The sequence below is a fragment of the Temnothorax nylanderi genome, unplaced genomic scaffold (genome assembly GCF_030848795.1).
Source record: "Temnothorax nylanderi isolate EJ_2023f unplaced genomic scaffold, tnyl_v1.0 TNYL_tig0922_pilon, whole genome shotgun sequence".
Lineage (NCBI taxonomy): Eukaryota > Metazoa > Arthropoda > Insecta > Hymenoptera > Formicidae > Temnothorax > Temnothorax nylanderi.
This window is the reverse complement of record NW_027249984.1, coordinates 42,110-52,755: the sequence shown is the minus strand read 5'-3', so window position 1 is coordinate 52,755 and position 10,646 is coordinate 42,110. Positions and strand designations below refer to the sequence as shown.

General features: G+C 34.6%; 1 protein-coding gene and 1 pseudogene across 3 annotated transcripts; both read left to right on the top strand.

Moving 5' to 3' along the window:
- Positions 1 to 59: 59 nt before the first annotated feature.
- Positions 60 to 2,510, top strand: LOC139785934 (diacylglycerol lipase-beta-like; annotated as a pseudogene).
- A 4,965-nt stretch (positions 2,511 to 7,475) lies between these two features.
- Tif-ia (RNA polymerase I-specific transcription initiation factor RRN3 homolog Tif-IA) lies at positions 7,476 to 10,442 on the top strand. 3 transcript variants are annotated; one of them, XM_071725109.1, is made up of 8 exons: positions 7,476 to 7,612; positions 7,994 to 8,197; positions 8,349 to 8,568; positions 8,651 to 8,756; positions 8,836 to 8,988; positions 9,229 to 9,717; positions 9,810 to 9,982; positions 10,057 to 10,442. In XM_071725109.1, exons 1-8 carry the CDS (start codon positions 7,610 to 7,612, stop codon positions 10,377 to 10,379), a joined length of 1,671 nt encoding a protein of 556 aa, XP_071581210.1. In that variant the 5' UTR covers positions 7,476 to 7,609; the 3' UTR covers positions 10,380 to 10,442. The 3 variants fall into 3 exon arrangements, with proteins under 3 accessions (XP_071581210.1, XP_071581207.1, XP_071581208.1); XM_071725106.1 differs by having other exon boundaries at positions 8,648 to 8,756; XM_071725107.1 differs by having other exon boundaries at positions 7,543 to 7,727; positions 8,648 to 8,756.
- The last annotated feature ends 204 nt before the right edge of the window (positions 10,443 to 10,646 follow it).

Below are 10,646 nucleotides of genomic sequence, written 5' to 3'. Positions count from 1 at the left end.
ATATTTTTTTAATAATGTAACTCGTCACCGATAAAATACTGATACAAATATCTTTGTAGGTCTTTTAAGCGCCTTATTTCGAGGCACGGATTGGTTCCCTCAGATGTAATGGCGGGATGCGTCTTGCTGAGAGTCCGGCAGAAGCGAGAAATTCACGAATTGCGAAAGTTAAATCTAATCCCGCGTCCAAAATACACTTCAGGTACGTCATTCACGGAAAAAAATGTAAAAACGCGCGTATTGAATGCAAATGTTTACCACTAATTATCATGCAAATATTTGCTGTCTACATTTGTTAGATGGTAATGAAATCTTTTCGGGCGCACCTAACTGGATGTCCTTGGAAGCCGCCCATCACTTCCTGCAGCTATCGATCGCCTCCTACGGCTGGCTTTTCGTAATATATCAGCACGCGTGTACCGGATGTTTTCGTTTGATACGCGGCATGAGATGCTGTGCTTGTTTCCGGTAAAAGAACATAACATATAAAACTCTATACTCAATATTAACTCTTTATCTTTATCTTATTATTTTGTAAATAATATAATTTTATAAATAATGCATGTACAATTTTTTATTATTTCTATTGCTTTATTATTTTATTATATTTATCTCTTTTTTTAGACGAAAACGTAATATCATTCTGGACGATAACTGTTGTCTTTGTTATCTTTCTGGTGTGAAATACTTGTCGAAGATATCTGAGGAGGATATTCTATTCGCTTCCTTCAAAAATCATTTATGTGAAGTTTGTATACTGTTCTAAAATTATACTCTTTCTACGCTCATTCAGTATTAAGTATTACTCTTTGAAATTTCACAGATACCATTCTGCGTAATGGTGGATCACAAAACTGCCAGTATTGTCGTGGCTATACGAGGGTCGTTATCCTTGAGAGATATAATTACCGATTTCGCGGCCGCGTCTGATTCATTCGAGTGTCCTGGCGTTCCACCAGGCAGCATGGTTAGCTTTATTTTCTTCTTGTATATGGATATACATATAAAATTAATCGATTTAATTGTATATAAATCTATATAAAATTTATAGGCTCATAAAGGCATGATAATAGGAGTAAAAGTAATCTTAAAGCAATTGGAGAATCATAAAATCTTGGAAAGAGCGTTCGCCACGTATCCTAATTATCATTTGACGCTTACAGGTAAGAACTTCATTCTAGTAACAAACCGCCGTCGGCGCATAACTGTACATTCTATAATGAGATAACATGTATACGTAGGTCATAGTTTAGGAGCCGGTTTAGCCATTCTGCTTGGTTTACTTATACGTCCTCGTTATCCGGAGTTGAGAGTCTACGCATTTGCTACGCCTGGTAATTACTTGTGCAAATGATTTTAATTCATAATTTTATCAGCTAAGAAAAACTTTAGCAGACACTTATTAATTTTGCACACACATATTAGATTAATTTACAATTTCGAATGTATTTGTCAAAAAAGCTGGACTGCTGAGCAGAGAAGCTGCTAGGGTTACAGAGGAATTCGTATTGACTATAGGATTAGGGGATGATCTCGTAATGAGGCTTAGTGTGGATAGTACAGAGAATTAAGGACTTCGTTACTGACAACTCTTCATGCCTGTCGACTGCCTAAGGTATTTTGAAATTCATGATTTTCAGTATTCGAGTTGCTCAGATAATTAAATCGAACTATGTTTCAATAAATACTTTTATCTTTTTTTCTTTAGTACAGAGTGGTCCTAAACGGATTTGGATACGCTTTGTTCGGAGTTCCCGAGAGAGATCTGACTAAAACGTGGGTCAACCATAACATAATTAACACAATTCCGGGTCAATCGCCTTTGCTAACTAAGCCCGGCGATGTGGTAAGAAAAAAATGCTGCATGCATTGCAAAATTTGTGGAAAGTATATTAAACACACGAACATTTGTAATATTAATTTTACGTAATACCGAATTTAACACAATTATTGTATTATACTTCGTTGTTAATAGTTAATCTTTTTCGCAGGATAATAAAATAATAGAGCGGGACATAACAAAAAGAAGATACTCGAGAATGAAATTATTTAATGCTGGTCGTATACTTCACATAGCTAGATGCAAGCTCGAAAAAACGGAGGGAAAGAGGTACATTGTTTTTACGTATTTTCTTATTCAAAGTATTAACTTTTACAGAACAATTCCCATAAATATAAATCAATATTTAAAAAAATAGGAATGGTATAGAAAAAATATCTTAAAAGAGTTATAAAGGCTATAAGATTTTAGATAATAATAATATATAATTTCTACATTAGTAAAAAACAACTCGCCAAGGAGAGAAAATACGAGATGCGATGGGCGCAAGCGGAGGAATTTACGAAACTAACGGTGATGCCACGCATGCTCCTGGATCACTTGCCAGAAAATATAGAACGGGCTTTAGCTACATTACTGGAACAGCAGAACGATGTACCATATTATTTCGATCCTTAGTGTAACCCAAAGAAGTGATTTTATAGTTTTAATAAAGAGAACTTTCGCTAAATCCTGAATTATAATACAACCTATAATTTATTTATTGATGATAAATTTTTTTGTTTATCTTATAAAATTTGAATCGTTAATAAAATAAAATAGTAAATAGTAAAATAAAATAACGTAATCTTAATAAGAAATAAAAATACTGATTTGAAAGATTTAAAGTGATTACGACTAATTCCGATCAACTTAATCGCTCATTAACTTATTAAATATTTGTGCTATTTTGTTAATATGGATAGAATAATTAAGTTTTTGTTGTTTAACATATAAAAAAAATAATTAAATTAGAAATCATAAATTATAAATAGTTGGAAAATCTGTTTTGCCATTCTATTTTTTTAACTATCCGCTGGCTATGCTAATCAAATTAAGTTTGATTAAAGTCGATCCTATTATCACATGTATGTAAAATTAGAGATAGCGTAAGGACATTTTATGCAGCTAAACATATAGGCAAAATTATTTTATCAGAGAGAATCCTGAAAGTGAACATATCTGTGTTACCGAAGAAACCCGTCCACTGCCGCGTTTATATGCAAAAAAACATTTAGGTACATTAAGTTATGTAGCTACCAAGCCGGATATTTTCAGCGGGTAACAATAAGTCAACGGTATTTAATTCTGTTCCGTGATATGTTCACAAAGATTAATTGCTTAACAATGCTTTATGTGTGGCGGTCAAATCACAGTGCGCCTGCACGCACCACAACCCGACCACAACAATAATTCATAATAATTCGCAGCTTGTGATTTCGCGAGAGTGCTCCGTGACCGCGAGCGCAAGTACCGCGCGTTGCTGTAACGCGGTTATCACACGTTAGCGATTCTCGCAAACAAAAATCCTCGCGCGGTAGGATAATTATTAATTGGAATCTATTCCGTGTCTTTATTACGCACAATGTTTATATAATGTCCATCAGTTATACTTTTATCATGATGTAAAATGAATACAATATATATAAAAAGACATTTATTATAACCGCCGCGACTAAGAGACGAAAGAGACGAGAGAGACGAAAGACTAAAAAGACGAGAAAGAAACGAAAGAAGTGAGCTTTGAGAGTACAACGCGATTGACAGTGAATAAGTTAACATTATAACCATTTTTAATTCCTAATAAGATACATAATTATAAATTTAATCTCTGTTTCGAGTCATCATCAACGATGCAGTACCAATTAAATGAAAATAATCTCACGTTCTTCGACGAGCAGTAAGTGAGTATTCCCAAATCGAGTGGTTTAAAAATAGTGTAATTTTTCACGAGAAAATCCAAGTGTGCCTAGCTAAGATGTTTAGCTAATATCATCGATCATAGTATAGTTTGTGATATAATCAAAACAAAAATAACAGTCAGAACTTTTGAACGATAAAGAGAAATGAAGTCTTCCCCCAGCCAGCTCACAGAACGTGAGAATAAACATTGAAAAATAATATAATTTATAAGCAGAGATAGTCGTTACAATTGAGACAAGAGTCGTTGTTTGACAACCGGACGAGGCAGAAAACTTACGATTGTTGATTCCTTGATTAGAATAGATCATATATCATACTTTAAATTTCTTGTCTGTCTGACCGCAAATTGCTAATCAATTTAAAATTTCGAGCTTGGAGTAACATACTATCACCAAATCAAGTCCCCGAAATAAAAAGCGCATATTGCACATATAATTTTTCTTTAAAAAGTAAACGATATATTTAATCTAAAATTACTTTGCAAAGCGTTAAATATATTTCGTGGGAATACAAAGCCGACTTTATATATTAGTTTCTCTTTTTCGTCTATCAAATTGTTAGGTCTAAAAAGTGAAAGTCAGGAGGACACGATTAGAGTTGACAGACAGCACGTAACACCTCGTTTTATCGCTCACTAGAAGACGGTCAGTTTGAGTGAAATTAGAGATTCGGCAAGTCCATTCATATAATTAATGAATAATCCAATAAATAATTCTTCGCCAGTGATATAATAATAAAAACGAAATTTCGTCGGCCTGACTGGCAATCAATTCAATGTATTAAAACAACGTTTCGACCCGTGCTTTGGGTCCTTATCAAGTTACAATATAGCAATGCTGGAAACAACAAAATTGTTCGTGTTAAACAACAATAATGTACAAAGGTGAAGGTATAAATCTAAAACTTACATAATTGCGCGTCAAATTATAAATCTAACAGTCATCGTTGTAATGTGGTCCGAGAGACATGACCGTACCCAGGTAGCAAACACAAGTCATTTTGACGTCAAATACTAGTCATGTTTGTACAAATGACGTCAAATGACCAAAAAGCGACTATGTCTTTAAAAATGACATTATACTAACGTTATTCCATAACATCATTATGACGTCTATTTTTAGTCATTTTTGGTTAGGTTAGTCTATGACATCGGCGACTAATAATGGACGTTTATAAGACGTCATTTCTTAGACCATCTAAAGACGTCATTTTAAAGACGTCTTAAAGTCGTCCAAATAAGGTCTTTTTGTAATATAACTATTTCTACTTCTTAATATTGTTTAATAAAGTAATAATAAAATAAAAACTACAAAATTAACTGCAATATGTTTGTTTAGCAACTTTATGATTGAAGTGGCGAATTTATGGTATAAGTGGATGTAGTTGCGTGTGATTATAGTTTTATGATAACTATTTCACGCAGTGTTATAGCTATCAAGAAGATTATCATTACAAGATTTTTGAACACTTTAAAGATGTACCTGTTATAGACAAGTACAGTTAATAAGGAAGCATCAGGGTGAGAAGATCGTCACTGTCCACTAGATCATCGAAGTCAATAAGCGACTCGGACGCGGTACTGTACTAGGATGGGTGACCGCCTTGAGAGCGGCTATACGCACATGGCATGTAACGAAACAGTTAAAAAAGTTTTTTTTTTCTTACAATAGATAAAGAAAAAGAACATTTTTTTATAAACGTTTATCAAGTAGACATTTTAACATTTTAATTTCATAAAAAACATTTCTAGAAACCGGTATGTCGTACAATGGACCTATTTTTGCCGTCAATAAAACGTCAGAAAATGACGTCAATTGTCTGTGACATTAGACCGTCATTTTAACGTCATTATGCCGCCAGTTAGTGACGTCAGGAATGGTCAGTAAAGGACCAAAATTTGACGTCAAAATGACTTGTGTTTGCTACCTGGGTAGCGTACAGAGCCCGGAGAACGACTGACATATACAAAATAAATAGACGCAAACTAACACCGACAATATAGATGTCAAATTTCAAAGCGAAGATATAATACGGTCATAGACTAGTGGTAGATTTTCCGTGTCTTTTTGCGAGTTGATAGAATCAGTATGTTTTTTGATAAACAGCATTTCGGCAATTTCACGTTTTTTCAGATTTGGTTCTTTATGTAAAATTTTTACATCTTGCCACTTAAAATTGTGGTCAAAATCTAATCTGTGCTTACTGACAACTGAGTGCTGGTTGGAACGCTTGTTAATGTCCGCACAGTGTTCTTTAATACGGGTCTCCAGATGTCTTTTGGTTTGACCGATATAACAAGCGCTACATCCAGAACACTCGAGTTTATAGACAACGCCCGTACATTTCTTATCATCCAATCTGTCCTTTCCTTTTTTAATCATCGCGTCTAATTTTTTAGGTACAGTGTATAAGGTGTTTACACCGTAATTGCCGAAGGTCCTTCGTAGGGCCTGAGCAGAATAGCTGACTTATAATTTCAAGACAGTGTTTTATGCTTTAAATCTTTGTTTTTAGCAACGCACAATACTGTCTTGTGTCCCAAGTCTTAAACGAGTGTACAAAGTGTCAACATTGTAAGACTTGAGACATAAGACAGTATTGTGCGTTGCTAAAAACAAAGATTTAAAGCATAAAACACTGTCTTAAAATTATAAGTCAGCTATTCTGCTCAGGCCCTAAGCCTTCACTAAACAACACGACCACCGCCTCGTGAGCTTCAGGGTGCCATTACATGGAGCGCGGAAACGCGGAAACGCGGAAACGCGGAAGCGCGGAAGACAAAATTTACTAGATTTCCGTCGATCCGTTCCGTTCATTTGATTGCCTTATATTACATGGAGCACAATTTGCGCGGAAAAGCGGAATAGGGAATTATAAAATAAGAATGTTTAGCGGTATTTATTGATTAAAATGCTTGTATTCAATAAATAAACTGAAAAGATAAGCATACTAATACAAATTGCAATGAATTAAGTCAACACACCCCAGGTAGCAAGACTCGTCATTTTGACGTCAATTGACGTCAAAAGTCTGTCATTTTGACGTCTTTTGACGTCATTTGACGTCAAAATGACGAGTGCTTGCTACCTGGGACATTTAATAAAGGAATATAAATGTCTAGTTATCACCATATTGTTCCGCTTTTCCGCGCAAATTGTGCTCCATGTAATATAAGGAGAAATAAACTTGCGGAACGAGCGCGTCAAATGTTCGTTCTTTTTCTCTGTACTGTTGCACTCAGATACCTCAGATAGGTTATGTATTTTTATAATATATTCTATCCCGCTTAGAATATTGTGGACAGTTCTCCGTGAAATTGGAAAAGTGATTTAATTGTTATAAACTATTCGGTAGAACAAGCGCTAATGCATAAGTGCCCTATAGCCGTGAAGCTCCGCTGTTCCGCTCAAATGGGATAGAAAGAAGCGACGGAAACGCGGAATCTAGTTACTTTCTTTCCGCGTTTCCGCGTTTCCGCGTTTCCGCGCTCCATGTAATGGCACCCTGACACTACGTGAGTCAAATGGATGGCTAATAAAAGGGTACAATTGATTAACTAAAATTATGCAATTGAACTTTATTATTCATACAGTGTACTGTAATTGAACTTATTAAAATTGCAAAAATATATTATATAAAAAATTACACAGCACGAAAATTATAGGCGCAGCACGGACACGCACCAAGGGGAGACTTTATCGGCAGTGCCAGAAAATGGATATGCCAAATAGTTCCAACGTTGAAAATGGGTGCGAGTGGCGTTTCGAGCAGTCCACTCTGGTCCACTCGGCACTCCAATAGTCCAATATAAGTCCAATAAGCCATGGCTACATCCGCTGTCTCGCCGAAACATGTGGCCGCGAACGTATGGTGAGTGATTCGACGTTTGCACGTGTGATATAATACGCGTCCAGATTAAAAACGTACGTACAGCAATTGCCGGAAGCAGTGTACACTACATAAAGTGAAAGCTGTACTCATCGAAGTAGGTAGTCCAGTCTAATAATTAATTTTAACACGCACGTATTGCACGTAACCTTCTTTCGTTTTGCCGCTTCACTTGCCGATTTCGCGATGACAGCGATAATTTCGTGATATTTTATTTATTTGGACTGAAATCTCTCGATTGCGATTATTTTGACTGAAATCTCTGCATTCGAGTTTAAAGCGGCACTTTCCGAGATAGCTTTGTCATTGAGAATCCTTCAAGAATTTGTCATTAGGAGTTCTGACGATTTATCGGTTCAACAGATGTCTGTGGTATCCTCAAGAGTCAGCAGTGTGTCATCTATACTGAAAGCCAGCGGAGTTAGAGCACAGTTTATTAAGCAGCCTGGCAAAGTATATTTTAAACTCCCGAAAGATGTTAAAAATATAATATGTAATTCCGCAAACAGTGATGGGATTAAGGAATACGAGAAACTGATACATTTGCTTAAAGAAGGTGCTATAAAGGTAATAATAGGTGAAAGACGCAAAGAAAATTTGTGTTTAAGTCTTTTACAATCTTTTAATGCATGATATATATGTATAATATGATTTACATAGTAATCGATTGGTTGCATATTATGATGCAAGATACTTTAAAGCATTCTTGTTTCTTCAGGATAGCGATTTAACAGAATTTCTAACTGAAGCAAGACAATGTATATCCTTGTTAGATATTAGACACGAATCGTTTGTTCAAGCACTTCTTCAAATCGAATGGACAAATAGGTCACCAGAAGTAATTTCAACTTATAAATTCTTCTTGCAAGATTTAGTGTGTATGCAGACACTTCATATAAAAATTGTAATAAATCGTCTAGTCGAATTGTTCAAACCAGGTAATTTTTGTATTTAGTAGTCTAGAATAATATTTTATAAAAAATAATGTGATATTTATTACAATACTTATTTTTGTAGCAGAAGATAATAATCTTGAACATGAAATTGGACAGTTTAAAAGTGAAGATACGGAGAGGTTGAATCACATACATGACATATTGCATAAAATTTTGGAAGTAGTGCCAATGTAAGATATGAAAAAGTGACTGTATAAATTAATAATTTTTCTCATTATTATCATATAAGTACACATTATAAATTTTTAGGTCAGACAAAGTTTTACTGCAATCCCTCGTATCGCAATTTCCATATATTGTACATGGCACTTATACACATGAAATTTATATCTATGCGTTATTACAAATTCTAAATTATGCACCTCAACTGAGATCAAATATTTTGGTCTTTATTATTAACAGGTAAGTGTTCTAGTAAAAACTCGGTAAATGAAACTCTAATTGTTAATGAAATATGGGTTTTGGACCACCATTTATCTCACTCCTTTATTCACTCCTTTAACTCTCTGATCAACATTTTATAAAATCAAGATATACATGGAGTAGGAATCGGAGCTGTATTTGGAATCTGCTGATTGCTGTAATACTTAACCATTTTTTTATTTTATTGGTAAGTTAATAAATAATGTATTTGTATTTTAGGCTAGTGATGTTGGATGTCAATATTCCCCGTGAAGAAACAAGCAACGATGAGGAAGATGATGTAGTAGATGATTGTATCAGCTCGAATGGAACAGCTGATAATAACGATCTGATCAAAATAAATAATGACACGGACAAGAGAAATACTGTCCATCCAACTGCACGTACACTGGATTCGTGTATGGAATTATTTCTTAAATATATGAACGAGTTTTGTTTCGCGAATGGCGTTCTGCAGATAGAGAACTTGAGAACGCTATACTTCGATATTCTCTGCGCATTTGAAGCAGTAATATTACCTACGCACGGTAGTCAATACGTGCAATACATTATGTTCTACATATGCAGTTTTAGAACCGTAATCACGGAAACGTTCACAAATTGGTTGTGGCATAAAGTAACCGATCCTAATGTAGCGCCAGTTCTTCGACAAACAGCTGTTTACTATATTTCTAGCTTACATGCTACTGCCTCATTTATCTCTCCCGGGTAATTATAGCATAACACATTAATTTTGACAATTTTATGGTATGTACTTTATAAAAGAGTATACCTAACATTATAACGTTATTTTCTCTTAGGTTAGTGAAAACGACAATGTCCAACTTGACACTATGGATACACAAATATATAATTTCTCAAGAAGACACGGAATACATTGATGACGCAAAACCGCACGCCGTGTTTTATTCTGTTTGTCAAGCGTTCTTTCACTTATTCGTCGCGAGGCACAAACATTTTGAATCAAAAAATAGTGAGTGCATATTTATCATATGCACATAAGATTTAACAGCGACAGTTTTAAAAACAGTTTTTCTCTCTTTTCAGGAATATTATTTCTTCAGAATCTTGATATATCGAAAATCGTTACTTGTAAATTAAATCCCCTGAAGATGTGCGACACCAAAATCGTTCGCGATTTCGCCGATATTACGAGCACGTATCAACTGGCCTACTGCTACGCTGTAATCGAGAACAACGAGCGCAATCGATTACCTATTTTCGGAATGAAATCCTATTCGCCCGTTTTGGTTCTTAATTTTTTCCCGTTTGAGTCTTACACGTTAGAGCATAGCAGGCGAAGGATAGCTCCATTATTTCGCAATACTGTAGCAAGTATTGACAGTCAATTTGTTGAGAAATGTAAATAAAAAAATGGATATATACAATTTATATATATGAATAAATCATGGTACTGCATCTTAAATCAGTTATATGCAGAAATGTTTTTACTTTTTCAACCGTTTCTAATAATCAGGGAAAATACGCAAAGTACGCATTTTTTTAAATTACTATGTTCTGACGAAAAATTATGTACAGTAATATATAAATAAAATGTTCTTTACATACTTTGAAATGATGAAATAAGCTTATGTGTATATTTTACTATCGCTATATATTAATTTTTAAAAATACCA